Source organism: Aspergillus saccharolyticus (genome assembly GCF_003184585.1).
Source record: "Aspergillus saccharolyticus JOP 1030-1 unplaced genomic scaffold BP01scaffold_14, whole genome shotgun sequence".
Lineage (NCBI taxonomy): Eukaryota > Fungi > Ascomycota > Eurotiomycetes > Eurotiales > Aspergillaceae > Aspergillus > Aspergillus saccharolyticus.
In genome coordinates this window covers 361275-378887 of record NW_020290624.1, presented here as the reverse complement: position 1 = coordinate 378887, position 17613 = coordinate 361275, and the positions used below count along the sequence as shown (strand labels likewise).

General features: G+C 51.8%; 5 protein-coding genes across 5 annotated transcripts; 3 read left to right on the top strand and 2 right to left on the bottom strand.

The window, feature by feature from the left end:
* Nucleotides 1-324: 324 nt before the first annotated feature.
* BP01DRAFT_267139 (uncharacterized protein) lies at nt 325-546 on the top strand (the record flags this gene model as incomplete). Its single annotated transcript, XM_025571356.1, has 1 exon — nt 325-546. A coding segment is annotated over one exon (222 nt), but the record flags the coding sequence as incomplete, so codon positions are not given.
* A 4411-nt stretch (nt 547-4957) lies between these two features.
* BP01DRAFT_43539 (uncharacterized protein) lies at nt 4958-5601 on the top strand. The gene has a single exon (XM_025579855.1). It carries the CDS (start codon nt 5227-5229, stop codon nt 5545-5547), a length of 321 nt encoding a protein of 106 aa, XP_025431522.1. The 5' UTR covers nt 4958-5226; the 3' UTR covers nt 5548-5601.
* Nucleotides 5602-7064: 1463 nt separating this feature from the next.
* BP01DRAFT_356592 (allantoicase) lies at nt 7065-8400 on the top strand. Its single transcript, XM_025574995.1, has one exon. The coding sequence runs from the start codon at nt 7179-7181 to the stop codon at nt 8286-8288; it is 1110 nt and encodes a 369-aa protein (XP_025431521.1). The 5' UTR covers nt 7065-7178; the 3' UTR covers nt 8289-8400.
* A 117-nt stretch (nt 8401-8517) lies between these two features.
* BP01DRAFT_43466 (uncharacterized protein) lies at nt 8518-9666 on the bottom strand. Its single transcript, XM_025579854.1, has one exon. It carries the CDS (start codon nt 9196-9198, stop codon nt 8590-8592), a length of 609 nt encoding a protein of 202 aa, XP_025431520.1. The 5' UTR covers nt 9199-9666; the 3' UTR covers nt 8518-8589.
* Nucleotides 9320-15144, bottom strand: pkhB (putative sensor histidine kinase/response regulator; the record flags this gene model as incomplete). Its single annotated transcript, XM_025571828.1, has 3 exons — nt 9320-9610; nt 9672-9785; nt 9841-15144. The coding sequence occupies 3 exons, from the start codon at nt 15142-15144 to the stop codon at nt 9320-9322; spliced, it is 5709 nt and encodes a 1902-aa protein (XP_025431519.1).
* Nucleotides 15145-17613: the final 2469 nt, after the last annotated feature.

Genomic DNA, 17613 nt, shown 5'->3' with positions numbered 1-17613 from the left:
CCAGTAGTTAGCTATATTATCTTGTTAGTTTCTCACCTCACTAACACTCAACACCTGAACAGAATTCCTCTATCCATCCTTGCTAGACTTAGTCTTTTTTCTCTTACAGTCTCTTCATCTCTATCTCACATCACATCACATCACATCACCCTCACCAAATCTACTAACCTTTAACCTCTCTATTCCACTCATAACCTTCTACTTACCTACTACCAACACTCCCCCACCAGCATAACCAGCAAAATGACCAAACCCCCCTCCCTCGAACTCGAAACCACCTACAATGCCCTCCTCTCCATCCTGCGCATCCACACCGACGCCCAGGGCATCTCGCACCGTCCCTACGGCCTCGACTGGATCCACTTTGAGCGCCTCATGTACCGCCTGATGATCCTCCACGGCCAGGCTCGCCCGGGCGACCGCATCCCCGCCGACCCCTGGGTGTTATTCCTGGACCGCTATGCGCCGCGCTCGGTGCGCCGCTCCCCGAGCGAGGAGGGGCGCGTCGAGGTCGCCTACTTCCCCAGCTCGATCCTGCTGTCGTCTTCTTATGGGGCGGGGTTGACCTCGCAGCAGCCAGATGAGACTGCCCGGGGCAGGTCGACTGTGGCGGAGTGCAATAGTGTTGACCGGGTTCACGGTGCCAATCCTACCCCCAACAACAACACCACCACCCACAACACCAATGGCACTACCAGCAACAACAGCAGCAACAACAACAACAACAGCTACAGCAACAGCCACAGCCACAGCGCAAACCCCAACGGCTACACCCCCGATTCCCGCCGCCGTGCTCAGCGCATGGATTCCAATAGCCACGTGCATTTCGATCATACCGCTGTGGAGCGCGATCCGAGCCAGCGGCGCTCGCCTCATATTCCGCGGTACTTCTCATGACCATGCATGCATGCATCATCCTCTCCTATGCAAAGAGTGGTGAGTAGTTTGCGAGTCCTGTTTGGTGTGGCAAGGGTGGTTGCTGATTTGTTCTCGGGGGGGGTTGAGTTGTTGATAGTGTGGGTTGAGACGCACATTATTTACTACTTGACACATACCTGGAAGTTCGGATCATGCCCACGTCAAGCTGAGCCCATGCATGACTAGTACCCGACTTATCGAGCTTGGTTCTTCATGCAGCAAGGGTCTCTGGCGTTGGAGTTTGGAAGCTACTACCGTTCTGCATCACATGCACAAATGTACTGTACAGTGTGTACTTATTATGTTTGATTCTTTTTCTTTAGTGGTGGATAGTGAGCAGGAGTCGAGACGTGGGTCCGGAGGTTCGACAACACAAGCATAGCATATCATAGCCAAGAGCGTTCGTGTTTCATTGCTTGCGGTGCTATGCATGAATGGATGGATGGATTTGAGGTATTGGGGGGCTTTTGTAGGATTTGCCAGGCAGGATCTAGGATCTGGGTGTTTGGGGTTCGATTTCGGTTTCTTTGATCGATGTACAGTAACAATTCCTGTTCGATCGGGTTGATTAGCTCTGGTGTTGTTTTAGTGCCTCGACCATAGGAGGAGCTTTGTCCAGGAGGAGTGACTTGAATAGTGCACAGTATCTCGGACGATATTAGTCCACCCCGTTCCAACCGGTGAGAGAAAAAAAACAACCAGGTGCAACGACCATTCCACACCAGGTCAACCACGCACTGCGAACTATGAAGCGAATGACCAGGCCCTATCCCTTATCCACGAGCATAAACAGAGCAAGCAAGCGAATGCATTGTGGGGTGGAGTTTGCTCGGAGGGAAGAAGTATACGAGGGCAGGACTTTCCGCGACAAAGACCGGAGTTGAGCAATAGGCAGTGATAGAGAACAAAAGTCAGCCTGTCTTGGATGTACTGCGTATGTAGCCAACATCTCCCTTCCACAACCCCATTCACAACTCAGATACACCCGCAGTAAAGGGTAGGGCAGTCTGCGCGAACAGAAACAAGAAAATATCATACAAAGGACAAGCTGAAATATCCACGAGGTATGTCACCTTCACGAACCCGATAATCATCGGGTTGTATCACCGTAATAACTTTGTACACGATGATCTCGTCCCATAAGCTCCGACGAGGAATCTTACTGACTCCCTCCAGATCAAGCTTTCCAGGATCACGGAGCATAGCCTTTACTAGCGACAAAGCCTTGCAGCTATAATTATAGCTACATCACCCTTACTAGTACGATATCTGAAACAAAGAACCCATGTGCTTCTCTTTGAATCCTTCGAAAAAGGATCCCCCACACTACCCCGGCTGACTCGGACTCAGTCCTCAGGCAGTCCACTGGGCTTTCTTCGGTGGTGCAACCACGGTGAGTGGTACGATATGGGAGTAAAGTTGTTTTGCCGCCCCAGTCGCGGTGAATCATAGGTGAGTGAAATGACATCCAACGTCAGTGCATCATCACGTCTTGGTCGCCAGGCTTATCAACGAATAAGGGCTGCTCTTTGCTTATGGTGGCTGAGATCCATGGGATAAGGGGGTGAGAGTGGTGCTGGTGGCAAGGCTTTGCTGCTACTCGAGTAGAAGGTCGGGACGCAGCTGGCGAAGTATAGATTCCACAACTAGGAGAATTCACTTGGTATCCTCAGAGTGGATGCCTTGGTGCAGGTACAGTAAGTACAGTCACAAATGCCGTTCTTGCAAAATCCGGGCATAAGACATGCGTAGCAGCAGTAACTATTCGTGAAGACCACGAAAACTCCATGGTTTGCGATCTCTCCGGTAGAAGCTCTCTCTCTCGTCACAAACCAGACCAAAACCCACCAGATTAACCACCAGAGGAACAGCTGATAGTCTAGCCCTGCCAAAAGCCAAGGTACAGTCCAACAACATCGCACCATAGAGTCGGGCGTTGCTGGTCTTCAACGCTCACACAGCTGGCTGCTTCAGCAGCACGACACCACAGTCACCATCTCATCCAGTCGGTGTATCAATGCAAATGCTAGTGCTATGCATGTACTGTAGTAGTCCGCAGGCCACAACACTCTTCACATTGAAGGCGAGATCGTACACATCACCGGATTACCTCGCAGAGCAGGGCGATCAATTCACCAGCTACCCAGTGCACTCCAAGCCCCATCGTAGCTTTTCATGATCGAGACCAGACAGAAACAGGTCAAGGGTTGACACTGCCTCGTCCTCCCCCTCTCGACCGTTGAAAGAGCATCTTCTGTCTCAGACTGATCCAACCGTTGCCGCCTCATCCTGAAAACCGGCCTTGTCGTCTTCCCCTTTCCAAGGCAAAGCGGATTCCATCACCGCTCTGCATACGATCTCTGCAAGGAGCCCGTTGACCGGTTGAGGACACCGCATGATATGAACACAGACACACAGACATAGACCGAGGAATACGGATGGAGACATGAACCATGCATTGCTTGTTACAAACCAAGAGAGTGGGAGTGGGAGTGAGTAAGAGGAAGAAGGGGAAAAGGAATCAAAGCAGAACCAAACATCATTGAATCTTTTCCGAAACACGCAGTCGATCACTGAGACAGTATGAGAGTCACTTTCTACTTTCATAACCCATACCCCTTTCAAGAAAAGATTGGAAGATCATATTCTGGGAAATGGCAGATCAGCCCGGCTCATGCTACCGGAGATCCCCCCTTTCAAACTTGGCGTAGGACTTGACGCAACTCGATGATGCATAGAACCATACCTAATCTCTCCTTTCCCAAGCTGGGTATCCAGATTTATTGCTTCTGCCCCGTATCTGCCCGTCATTTCTCTCTCTCCCTCTCTCTTTTCTGTCACTCTCATTCTCTCACCCCCCTTCAACGGTTGCACAACAACGCATCCAGCGGCTACATGCAGATCACCTCGGAAAGAGCCACGAATCGGGGATTATAAGGGCAGAAGTCAACGAAGGCAAAATCCTCGCCCCTATAGTAGTAGTAGTAGTGAGCGAGAGGAGGCTGCTTGTCAAGACACCAGGGTAACTGGGTCTCTCCCTGCATCGTCCGTTGGGAGCAGCCGTGGGCGACACTCACACATCTACACCTGGGATTCTGTAACCCTGAGCCACCACATCTAACCCCGGAAAATACCCAACGTCCCCGACCACGCAAGAATGGCCTGCTCGCCCCTCTGGGGTTCACATAGGCTAGCCGATAAACGACATTCCTCTCGGGGACATGCGACACCATTCCCATCCGGCGCCTCTTTCTACTCGTCTTTTGACGGGTGCTGGGATAGCCATGGTGTAACAGAGAGGTCGCATGGCCTTCTCGGGTATGATGATGCTCGTGTCCAAGACGGCCTGATTTCGGCAATCTCCATGATGAAGAGTGGGATTCTGGCGGCCCACTACATATGCAAGCACCGCACCGGCAATACTGGGAGGGGGGTCTGAGCCCTCCCCCCTTCTTCCTCCCATCGCTGTCGTCGATCCGGGCCAGGCTGCTGGAGAGCAAGTCTCCAGGAAGGATAGGCTGTCCTTTCAGGCACAATCACGAAAAGGGCCAAGACACTGCAGAGCAATTGAAACCACACCCCCTCTTCTTCCTAGACCGACTACAGGCTGTGCCGGTGTCATCTCAACGGTTTCACAACTTATCCCCAATGGGAAACCAAGCGATACCCTTCATCCGCTTCGGGGGTTGGCCCTCGGGCAACAATCACGAGATAACAGCACGACCGGGACTGGGCACGAGTCGATCTCGAACAGCACATCCAGGGAGATGAATTTATAGAAACAGAAAGTGGTGCTGTCTTGTCCGTTTCTCTTTGGGCCTTTGCTCCCTCGTCCTTGTTGGCAGCTGGTGCATCGAATGGTCCACGTTGGTATCACCGTGGTCCCTGTAACAGGAAGAGACAGTTAGTGACGAAGGTATGGCATGGGAGGCAACAGATTAAGATAAAGACCAAGGAACAGAACTCCCTGACCTCTATTCAAGAATCGCTCTCGAGCCCTTTTCTAATCGATCCTTATTCTGTGCTCTCTTGGAACCGCAAAAAAAATAAGCTCCTCTCGCACAAGTCTCTGACTGCCATACTCTCCCCTACTTCAACCGGCAATACAACCAAAACTGACTTCCACTTCTGACAGTCAAAGCGCCTCATCTGGCGAAGCTCTATTTACTTCATTGGCTTCTTTGTGCCCTTTGGCCCCTTCCACTACTTGACCATTCGTGATACTCTCTCTCCATCTCTCTCCCTCCCGTTGTCCCTCTTTGTGTCAGTTTCTCTCTTTCTCCTTCTTGGATCGCAAGTCGGCCCGCTATGCCGCCCAAGGGCATTTACCAAACTGCTCTCCCCGAGGGATGCGGGCTCAAGTATGACGAATCCGACATGGCGCTCTTCCACGCCAAACTGTCATATCATTCCACTATCGAAGCGCGCATGGAATCGAAAGACTCCAATTTAGTATCGATATCGGATGCCCAAGGGCGTATCCTCAAGCGCTGGGAGATGTTGAAGCAGGTGGAAAAGGAGATGGCAGACAAGGGCAAATGCCTGTCGCCGGCGGAACGAAAGCAGCTGGCACAATACGAGTGGCGATACAAGCGATTGGAGGAGGTGGCGACCAAGAGCACCAGCTGAGGTAGAAAAGGGAAAAAAGAAAGACAAATGACAATCACCCATAGCATAAGATTGCGCATCGGAGATGGGGAGAAAGATAGTATCACTGGCGTTTAGTTTAGATGTGGATTCAAGCACCGCACTGGCTGACAGAGTCATCGCAAACGCAGATTGCGAGTGGTTGGTGTCTGAAAGTGGTCTTCAAATCTGCCATCCTTCTTGCTTTCGTTTTCGTTTTTTTGTTTTCGTTTCGGGTGATTCTGGTCTGTTCCTTGTTATGAGCTTCTCCACTGCTTCTGTCCGTATGATCCGAACGCATGTCTAATCATACTTTCATCACTCGCTGCTCCATGGTTGATAATAGCTCCTCCATGCTGCTCAATGGGCCCATAGTGTCCTGTGTTTCCGTGCTGGCCTCACCTTGATAGAACCTACACTCGTAACCAAGTCACGACAAAGAAGATAGAAAAAAAAAGAAGAAAAAGAAAAAAGAAAACTCCCCGCGACGTCACTTATGTAGTGAGAGCCCTCCGGCAGAGAGAGCACTGCATTTGCACTGCAACTGTAACCAAAAAGGCGGAGCCACCCTCCCTCCCCACCTCATTGTAGATCCAGTTTTGTACAGTACTCCTTAGGAAGTGGTCGAGTCACTCAAACAATTCTAATTTTTTGTTTAATTTTTTCCAAACAGTGGCTGTGTTTCCTTCCTTCTGGTGTCCTACATTGGACACGCGACATGCCATCTTGGGTTAGACGGTCATTGCCATCAACTAGAATCCAGGTAGTAGGTAGTTAGTGCGAGGTCTTGTGTGTGTGCACATGTGCGTGTGTGTGCGCAAGTGCTTGGACACGTAGTAAACTTTTCGCATCTCGAATCAAATTACCCCATACCACATATCGCCCACCTCCTCAGGAGGGGGGTTTCTCCGAGAAGTTGTGGGTGGGAGTGGTTTAGGACCCGGAAGCAGCAGTGCGGGTGAGGAAATGAAATGATGAGGGTTGTTGAGGGGGGAAACGAACGCAACGGCAAGATTCCATGACCAGATTGTTTTCTCGCCGAGGGGATCCGTGGCTGTGAATGTGTTCGTGTGAATGTCGTTTCCCCTTTTCTTTTTTTCTCTCTCTCTCTTGGAGGAGAGGGCCTCTCGGAAAGATGCGAACGTCGGAGAACTCCGAACGGGTTCAATGGGCGGGCCCGGTTGTTCAGCGTGTTACTGTATAGCGAGGGGATGCGGATACATTTGGGACCCTGTCCTCATAGACTCATAACTGCATCTGTTAGCAATCAACAATTGAGCAGACAATCAAGTAGAGGTAAAAACTCACTCACGTATCTCGAACAGAAATCAAGCCAAAGTGAGAACACACCGAACAGAGGGGGAAAAGATAAAAAGGAAAGGAAAAGGCGGAGAACGATGAAGCGATAAGATCGAGTAATGCGGGCACATCGGCGGGGAAACGAAGTCTCTCTTATCGCCCGCCGTATCGGCCATCTGCCCCTCCTGACGTCTTTTCTATAAAAGCCTCAAACAATCCCATTTGACATTTTTCCTATCTTCACAAAAATTCCTCTTCAATCTCGCTCCTTCCCTTCCTTTTTCTCTATTCTATCGAAAATTCAAAACCCATCCACCTCCCAAACAGACGACACCATGTCCACCCAAGAATCCCCTTCCTACATCCCCGCCTCCGAAATCGACACCACGTTCGCCCACACCACCAACCTCGCCTCCTCAGCCCTGAACACGCGCATCCTCGCCTGCAGCAACGAGTACTTCGCCGCGGCTTCCAACCTCCTCACGCCGACCCCACCCATCAACCGGCCGGGCGTCTTCATCCACACCGGCGCCTGGTACGACGGATGGGAGACGCGACGCCACAACCCAGACCCCTACGACTGGGTGGTGATCAAGCTGGGCACGGCGCGCGCCGCCATCCAGGGCGTTGAGATCGACACGGGCTTCTTTGTGGGCAACTACGGCGAGAAGGCCGAGCTGCAGGCCACCTGCACCGATGCCGAGGACGCCGTCGTCGCCGACCCCAGCTACGATGGGTGGACGACCATCCTGCCGCCGCAACCGTGCGGGCCGGCGCAGCGCCGCGCCTGGAAGTTGCCTGACTATGACCCCGCCAACCCGGTAGCGTACACCCATGTGCGGTTGCTCATGTACCCGGATGGGGGGTTCGGAAGGTTGAGGTTGTATGGACATGCGATTCCGTCTGCGAAGCCGGGGGTTGTTGCGGGAGCGGGCGGTGAGTCACAAGCTGACGAGGAGTTGTCGTCGGCCTTGTGCGGTGGGTTGGCGTTGGCCGCGTCGGATCAGCATTATACTCCGTGTTCGAATCTGCTGCTGCCCGGTCGCGGGAAGGACATGGGCGATGGGTGGGAGACGGCGCGGTCGCGCGCCCCGGGCTATGTGGACTGGGCGATTGTGAAGCTGGGGCTGCCTGGGTCCGTGTCTAGAGTGGTCGTCGATACGAAGGATTTTCGTGGCAATTTTCCCCGTGCCGTGCGCGTGCATGGCTTGGTGCAGGGAGAGGGAGAGGACAATGCCTCCTCGCAAATCGTGCCCGCACATGACCATCCCGGTTGGGTCGAGATTGTCAAGGGCGATCGCCGCTGTCAGGCGGATACCGAGCATGTCTTCCAGGGCGAGGAGCTGGCCGCGGGCGCGGATGAGCGGGTCTTCACCCATGTCAAGTTGACGCTCGTGCCGGACGGTGGAGTGAAGCGATTCCGCATCTTTGGCAAAAGGGCCTGAAGACTCAAAAGGATAAATTGTGACGGGCTTGCTGCGGCTGTTTAGTGTATATATATAATCTCTGCGTGGTATCTGCTGCAGATCACGAGAAATATGAAATATGACCTTTCCACGTACTGTTCCAGATTTATCCCCGATGCAGATGGTGCGTTAGGTACCATCCGTCTTGTTATATTCGTCTATGGTTAGCGCACGGAAGAACTAAGCGGCAAGATTAAGCGGAAAGCCCGTCGGAATAATCATCGTTATAGCTTGCTAGCGTCAGACTAGGTAGGGTATATCACTATAGAATTTAAATAATCTACTTCATCGAGAGGAATGCCAGCCCATTAATCAAGCAATCAATCAATCGTCCGCAAGGAAAGACGCCGCAGCGGGTTGTAAACACACGCTCCATTGATTTGCAAATACAATTCCAGAATGTTAGAATGGTCGTGCTCGTAAAAGCTGGTATCGATATCAATCTCGGGGAATGAAAAAAGCCCCGCGCGTGGGTAAAAAGCTCAATAAGAGGAGGAGGAGGAAGAAAAAGAAGAAGAAGAAAAATCAAGAGGAAGTCCTCAACACTGATCCCATGAAAGAACAACTGACGCCATGAACTAGAGTCCGGAGGTCCAAAGAACAACACAATAAGCATGAAACCCCTACCCCGTGAATGCTGAAAGGTATCAATTCGAATTGACAAGCCGAACGCAAATAAATGCCATGGAGGAACGACGTCGCAGCCGTGGTGAGTGGGACGTAGAAAGGCAATATCAACCAAGACTCGAAATATCATCCGGGGCGCCGTTCCGTCCGATAGTTCGTTGCCGGTCCCAAACAAAAAAAAAGAGCAAAGGAAAAGAAAGATATTATAAACCCCCTTGGCACATGGCGGATGACTCGGGTTGAAACATGTAACATACATCATGACACTTCCGACTGGTTTAGCTGGAGGTGCTGCTGGAGACTGAGAATGTGCAGAGATTCTCACGAGACAAACGAGGAGGTGCCGACGTTCGATCGCGGATCATTCGCGTAAACGCAAGCATCTACTCTGAACGGATTTTCTCCGCGTTCTCGGACTTGAGGCGGTCCCGGAGAAGAAGCAAAGGTCGATTTGGGTCAAGGAGTCCCATCATCATCTTGCCGAGTTCATTGTGTCTGATGGGTTTGGTGACATAGTCATTGAAACCAGCACGAGCGGCATCCTCGATCTGGTCTGTCATTGCATTCGCGGAAAGAGCCATGATCGGGATTTGTGGGTAGTGGTTTTTGGATTCCCAAGCACGGATGTCACGACACGTCTCGTAGCCGTTCTTGATGGGCATTTGAATGTCGCACTGCGGGTCGTGTCAGCGTCCAGTTGACTGAGTCGCCTTAATGACACTAGCTTGAACTTACAATAATTAGGGAGTAGTATCCCGGTTCCTTGGAAAACACCATCTCCGTGCACTCTTGGCCATTGGTTGCTGTCTCCGCCATGACCTTGATCTTATCGAGGTATTTCATCATCACCTAACGAAGATTAGCGCACATGGTAGCGCCCAAGCTCCAAATGTGTTTCACTCACCATGCGGTTTGTATCGTCGTCTTCAACAAGCAATACGCGATACCCCTTGTTCCCAATCACTTCTTTCACCATCTTTGACATGGTCTTGAAATTGTTATTGATCTCGCGAGCCATATCTTGGTTTCTGTCCTTGCTCAGGTCGCGTCGGTTGTCAGGATCAAAGATCGAAGAAAAGGCCGACGGCTTCACCGGCTTCGGAACAGTGTATATGCGTTTCCCGCTGGATGCCAATTCCTTGATTCTAGCATTGATTTGTCGCTTTTGATACAAATCCGAGATAATGACCAGACTTGGTGTAGTCTCTGGCTCACACTCTGAGACGTAATGCATCATATCCAAAACGTCATCCACGTTGGGCAGGTTCAGGACCAGATGAGTCAGCTTCGTGACATCGCTAACAGAGTCCCTCCAGTCTTCCACATCGGGTGTGGAAGTGATAGAGAAAGGTATCTCCAGAGGGACCACCTGCTCGATATGTTGCTTGATAGCTTGACGAGTATTGTCCAAGGGACAAAGAATAAGAATTGAATAAGAGCTGGGAAGAGGCTGCACGTCCGATCCGGTGTACTCTGTGAGTTTGGTCGAAGCGAATGACTCCTGCGAAGGCGAGGAGGATTGTGCCGTTGGCTGCGAAATCTCCCCGTTCGAGAAGGCAGATTTGGAGTTGTCAAGCCTAGCCAACGGATCCACAGTATAAGGGTCTGGGGTCGGAAGGGCAGAAGAGATAGAAGACCTCTCAGAGAAGTTCATTGAAGGAAAGCGTACAGGGGGCTCGCCCGCCATGGATTGAGCGACTGAGTTTTCAAGAGTCGAAGAGAAATCAGCTGCATCAGGACCTCTGCTATCCATGGAGTCCTTTCTGAACAGCATCTTTTGCAGTGGGCCAGGCTTAAGATGCTCAAGGAACACATCAGAAGTGCTAGATGATTGGCGAACCAGTCGTGGCTCGTCAGAGGTTGGCGGCGGCGGCGCGTCGACTTTGACATAGAAGGAAAACTTGGCCCCTTGTCCTTCCTTACTGGTGGGCGTCAACTTGCCACCATGCATTTCAACAAGCTGTTTGGACAAGAATAGTCCCAGCCCGCTACCCGCATGCTGCTGGGAGCCGTTCTGTCCCAGTTGACTAAATCGCTGCATCAATCGCTCTGCATCTCTGACGCTGAAGCCTTTACCAGTATCCACAACGTCAAAGTTCAATAACAATTCCGTGGACTTGGACGAGGCCGGGATTCCATCATAGATGGAGCAGCATATATGGATCTCACCCTGAGCTGTGAACTTGACTGCGTTGCCAACGAGATTGATGAGGACCTGTCGTATACGGAACCTGTCTCCTATGACCATTTGCGGAACATTTGCATCCATCAAGTAGTTGATTTCAAGGCCCTTATCGATCGCTCTCGATGAGACGGTATCAATGACATCCTCAATCACAGAGCGTACATGGAACCATGAGTTCACCATTGTCATCTTCCCGGCTTCCACCCTGGACACATCTAGGATATTATCGACCAGCTCTCGCAGGTTGGTTGAGCTATTCTGAATGGTGTCAAGCATACGTCTCTGATCGGTATCAAGCTGGGTGTCGAGAATGAATGGAATGGTGCCTAAAATTCCGTTCAGCGGAGTCCGGATTTCGTGAGACATGTTGCTGAAGAACTTCGTCTTTGATTCCATTTGATTATTGAGTTGTTGCATGGCTTTGTTGAGTTCGCGTTCGAGATTCTTGCGGTCATTGATATCCGTGCATGTGCCGTACCATGAAGCTTCTCCTTCTCCGGTTCCAAAGCTGCTCGTCTCGACACAGACCAGGCGAACAAGATGCCACCTGAAATCACCTCCTCTAGAGCGTAGTCTTATTTCTGTAGAGTAGAAGACACGACCATTCTCATCTCTTTGCACGGAAGCGACCCCGCGCCTCACGAGTTCTTCGAGTGCGGGGGTAACGCCTTGACCAAATTGGTTATCTTGTGCCACCGCCTGGCGCAAAGCTTCCACTGCACTCTCCTCAGATCCTGTGGTGGACTCAATCCTTTGTGGCTCGGCAAGGTAGAGAGAAAGAAGGCCACATTTTTCGAGATCATCGGTGTGGACGTGCTTGGCAAAGCCAAAGTTCAGCGCTTCCTCAAGCTTCTGGCCCGTATACAGATGCCATTGCTCGTTGACGAAAATGAGGCCCCTATATTCGGTTGCCTCAAAGACAATCTGAGGGATGGAATTAGAGAACGCCCGATACTTGGCGTCAGTCGCGAATTTCTCTCTCTCCTGGGCAGCTTTCAACTCAGCAGTATGTTGCTCGTGTATGTCGAGGAACGATCCAATCCAGTAAAGCACCTCCCCGGTGGAAGACAGTAAGGGGTTGGCGCGGAAAATGAACCAACGATATGCCGACTCGTCATTGAAGCGTTTAACCCGCACTCGTTCCGTAAATTGTGACCCTGTACGTAGTGCGTTTGCCCATTCCTGTGACATGTGCTCTCTTTCGCTGCTATGAATATTCTGCCAAACATCTCGCAATTTCTGCTCTTGAGGCTGACTCCGCCTGTAGGCATCGAATTTGGAGTTGGTCCAAATCACTTCTCCACTCTGAGGTCTCGCGAGGAAGAGATGTAGAGGCACCGAGTTGAGCATGAGCTGCGCCACAGTATCGGAGAACGGTCGGGGCAGGTCGCGTTGCAAATGGGCGTAGAATGAGTTCGTTGAGGGGTGGCGGGAGGCAGTCTGCGTCGGCGATACAACTTGCGACCCCTTCGTATCTTGCAAAGGAGATACGACCCCTGGACTTTGAGCTTGCGGAGCGGCCTCTTCGTCACAAGACTTGTTCACCAGTCTCCCAGGTGATGTGGGAGTCGAGGATGCCATGTTTTGTCTCATCTTGGTCAATCGGTTGCGATGCTGACTGATCGCATCGCGAAAACTCTTCGACTGATGAACGTTAAAGTAGCCATCTGGGTTATCGGCGCCCAGCTTAGGCACCGCCCCCGGCGATTCACAAAAGTTGCTATCCCCGGAGGCGATAATACCAAGATCCACCCCGGGCGTACCAAGATTGGATAGCGAAGGGCTGAGCTTTGTTGAAGTCGACCTATCCTCTGGGCTGGAAATACTCGCTCGCGCTGACAATGATCCATCGTCCGCGATTGTATAACTCACATGGCCACTGAGACCCGCTACCAGTTCAAGCTCACTGCTCTCATCAGAGAAAGTGCCACCGAGCCCAAGGAGCTGGCCATAGCGGGGAGGCTCAAGCCGAGAGGTGACTTGACGCTCAAGCTGGCTGTAGTGCTGGGCGAGGCAGAATGAAGTGGTGAGGTGGGGCATGAGATATGACAAGGATCTTCGTAAATTTGTGGGGTAAGGAATGACGGGAGACAATATTGAGATCACAGCGACCGGGAACCGCAAGGTGGATGGCGAAGGGTCCTTGGCGCGACCGACGTGCAGCAGCGGAATGTGAACGACCGACTTGGCCAGGTCAACACCAATGGCCTCCAGTGGACCCAAGTTGGAATAATCGTGAGGGGGAGGGTTCTTGGCGAATGCACTCTCGTCGACGGCGTGATTGACGAAAAATGGATTTTGCTCCGCATGGGAGCGGGGTGCGGGCGACGGCGCTGGGGATTGAGACCAAGGAGACGGTGGCACCTGTTCATACTCATCGAACAATTCCATGGACGGGGTTACCCGAGACTTGAATAGACCGGGGTTGGACACTGCTCGCGCGCGAGCGGTGGACGACTGTTTGAATGCGGGTTCAACAGTTGGGGTGGCCTGAGGCTTATCTTCCCGGGTCTCCAGAGACTCTCCTTGACTTGGCTGATGAGCGAGTCCCTCTGAATATTCTCTTGTGAGTACAACAGGATCGGTGCGCCCGAATAGCTTCACTACTCCGGTCCTCTTGATGAGCGGGTCGGACTCGACTTCAAGCGGTCGGGGGACGGGGAAAACGGCTTGGCGAGGATTCGACAAGCCGAATGACGGGCCCGGGACGTTCGTCGGAGTCTCAGTCTCAGTATCTACTTTCTTGTCCTCCGTCTGTGGTGGGCCACTGATGCCTTCGCCTCGTTCCTTCCCAAAGCCTGCGAAAGAGTGCCGCGACAACAGTGACGGTCGCTTCGGTGAATGCGTAGGCCTCGATCCTTTTAGAAGAGCTTCTGCGACCAAGCCCTTCTTCTTCGATGTTCCTTCATTTGAGTCTTTGGACGCGTCACTGGCGCTCAAGGTGGGTTCCACGGGCAATTGTTCGGCTCGCAGATCTTCTGCATCTGTAGGTACGGCGTCGGGATCAAAGATTGCTTTTTGGCCCCACGGAACATTCTCCAGATCGGTTGCATCGCCCGGTACGGCCAGTGAGGCTCTCTCCGCTCCGTAGTGTGTCCGCAGAATTTGGACCACGTTGGCCCACCACGCATCTAGCCCGGGATCTGAGTTCAGTTGCAGCGTAAGTTCGTACAGGTTGGGACTGGGGTAGGCGGGATCCTCGGGCGCAGGCTTGTAATGAGGCGGTAAGAAAACGCCCGGGACATTCGCCGCGGCGAAGTGCTGGTCGTCCGGGTTGTCGGAGGATGCGATTCGGGCCTTCATTTTGTCTGCCGGCAGAGTCAACTTGAAGCCGTTGTGATTGAACGCGGAGTCTCGTGCTGATCTCGGCGGATACTGCGACTCCATTCTCGGGAAAGGGTAGGACGGAGTTGGTCCGGGGAGGTGGTCGGGAGAGGGGTTGGAATCCATGGCTCTAATTGTGCCACCTGAGCCCGTGGAGTCGGAGTATGCAGCAGAAGGCAATGCTCCCGCGGTGGATAGGGTTTTCGCAAATGACACATTGAGGGGCCGCTTTCTGGTGGTCGACTCCGTTGTACTCGAAGGTGCGGCGGGATCGGGTGGCGATGCAGAAGTCGTCTCTCGCGCGGCCGAGGATTGGGTGTGGGACTGTTGCATCTGCTGGTAGACCAGTAGTTCTTCCATCTGCCTCCGAAGTTCCTTGAGGGTCTGCAGACTGCGCCCTTGATCCTCCTGAGTTCCTTTTCCCGCTTCAGGGCTTTCTTTTCTCGGAGGCGGAGGCGACGGAATGTGGCATACGGTCGCAGCCTGTTCGTGCGATATAGAAGAAGAATGAGAGTTAGCATTCCATGTACTTTGCTCCAACGTCGCATTGCCATCAACTGCATATTGAACATCATGGACAGAAATAGAATTGGTGGACTGCAAGGAGGGTCGACAATGGGATTGGGGCGCGGCGACAGGCGAAGGAGCCTCGGCCGGCGATGGAAGCGGAGGTGTCTTCATGCTGTTAACTTCGCCCATCCTATTTCTCCCTCCACCGCCGGTCACAAATCAATTCTCCTGGGCGAATCCAACTCCACAGGAGCCAACTGAGACACTCATCTCTCGGACAAAACGGTCCGCAATCGAATTTAGAGGGGAAAGGAGGAAGATTCTTGGGGCTGGAAGGAAAAATATTGCACGAGACTCGGGAAAATCGACGAGCGATTGGAAGAATAATTCGAACGGTCGGAAAGACAACAGAAAAGTACGGACGGCTATTGGAGCGGAATAGTGTATATAGCGCACGCGGTGAAAACCCCGACGAGCGAGCGAAAAGAAAAGGGGTGGTGTGGATTGGCTCGAAATTCAAGGCAGTCGAAGGGGTTGGTTTTTTTGGGAGGGGAGGGGGGGCCAGAGGGGAGGGGGGGAAGTGGTGAGTGGGCGCTTGATTTTGCGACCAGAAGAAAACGTCCGAGATGGTTTTCCTGGAGCCGAGATATGGGGGGGGGGGGGAGTAAACGAGAAAGAAAGGGAATATACAAGAAAGGAAAAAAAAGAAAAGGGAAAATAAGAGACACGAAGTGCAAGAAGAAGTGGGAAATGGCAGACGAACGATTTTTTTTCCCCGAAAATGGGCCGTTGGAAGAGAGAAGGGTGACTAAAGCGGTGTATATCGGAGGTGATTATGGGGGAGGGAAAGTGGATGTGGATGGTGGTGGTGGTGGTGGGTGTGGGTGTGGATAGACTTGGATAGGATAGAATGGAATGGGATGGTGAGTTGATAGCAGTTAAGTGATAATAGCAGTACTACTAGTCAGTAGTAGTAGTAGTGGAGTAGTAGTAGTGTTGGGTAAAAGGAGATTGGAAGAAAGGTTCAAGTTTGGATCTGACCTTTCCTAGTAATAATAGTAGTAGTAGTAGTAGTACTGTGTAGGAAGCAGTCGGCAGCAGGAGGTTGTCCTGCTACTGCTATGCTAAATTGCTAGTACAATTAATGATAATAATAATCTGAATGTGTATGGATCCAGCAGCAGATCGCCGATTTGTGCTGGGAAGGTTTCAAGATGTGGAAATGGCCCGTCGTCGCCCGGGGAGAGAGAGGGAGGGAGGGGAGGGGCGGATACTGGAAGGATGTTCCCAGCTATGACGTAGTTGCAAGGCAAAAAAAGCCCTGGACTGGGCTGGGCTGACTGGAGAGACGGAGAGAGGAGAGGGGGGGGAAAGCAGAGAGGAAAAGAGGATGAGGGAAGAAGAGCGAAGGTAAGGGAAGAATGACTGACACTGCGACTAACTGATTATTGTCTGCCCCTGGACTACTCTGAGTAGGGCTTGATGAGCAGTATCATATAGCAGTAGGTAGATGTCCAAGTAAAAAAAGAAAAAGGGTTGATTGTCCCCGTCGCAATATTGAATTGACGAACAATCCAGCAAGATGTGGGAGAGGAAAAGGACAAAACAGTAAAAAGAACAATTGCAGAATTGGTGAGAGAGATCGGGAAGGGAAGTAGAATAGTCCGCTACGGAGAGAAAGAAGAACAGTAGCTAGTAACTAAAAGCAACTGACAAGGAAGAAGAGACAGCTGGGCCAAAACCAAGTCCTGGTACTGTAGTAGTCCGTCTACTGCCTTGCCTAGTCCCGGTAGCGGGCAAAAAGGTCAAGAATCCAAGAATGAAAGGACAAGACCTGGCTAGACGGATGTCTGGTGTTGACCAAGAGGTTCCAGGAGTCCCACTAAGCAATGGATTAGATTCTTAGTGAATGAGGAGTATAGGCTGTAGTTATGTACTTTACAGTGTACATGATACTTAGTATAATAACACGGAGTAACTAAAGAATAATCTAACTGCTGCTGCTGCTGTTCCTGCTGCTCCTGCTAGCGGGCACGAGTCGACGACAACCCCTCTACTAATGATGCCACATCCAAATTAGTCGCAGGAACGACAAATGCTGGTTGACATTGACATTCCTGAAAGCAGACTAGTGTAAGGGCAGCCCCCCGTCCTGAGTTTTGCCTCAGGTCAGCAAAGCTCTTCTTTGGCTCCTGCCGCCACCCTCCTCATCATCATCATCATCATCATCATCATCATGTAGTACAGTATTCCCTATTAATATATTACTCCACGGCTGGATGGCCGACTTTCCGGTAAGCAATTGCTCGGCATTGATGTTCTACAGCCTCGATGAGATTTCAAAAGAATGGTTCCAAACAAATGGGCTCGCCGAATCCGGTGGGGCAAAGCAAGCTCAGCTGCCTCGCTCATGGCTGCATCATCGAACCGCGACAGATGCACACAGGTACTGAGCCACTACTCCGTACGAGGCAAAGATGGAGTACGGTACGTACCCTCCTTGGTCACGAGCCACTCATCTAATTATGCCTAAGGCTGGACCCTCACCTTATTCCCCCTCACGTGAGAACCCTCTCTGCACCTTTCGCGGATACTGAGCTCGTCCCTTCTGCAGAGCAACACAAATGGGATCTTCTGCCGTTTCGATCTGGTGCAATA

Coding starts and splice junctions, on each gene's coding strand:
- BP01DRAFT_356592 (XM_025574995.1), top strand. CDS start 7,179: ATGTCCACCCAAGAATCCCCTTCCTACATCCCCGCCTCCGAAATCGAC.
- BP01DRAFT_43466 (XM_025579854.1), bottom strand. CDS start 9,198: ATGATGTATGTTACATGTTTCAACCCGAGTCATCCGCCATGTGCCAAG.
- BP01DRAFT_43539 (XM_025579855.1), top strand. CDS start 5,227: ATGCCGCCCAAGGGCATTTACCAAACTGCTCTCCCCGAGGGATGCGGG.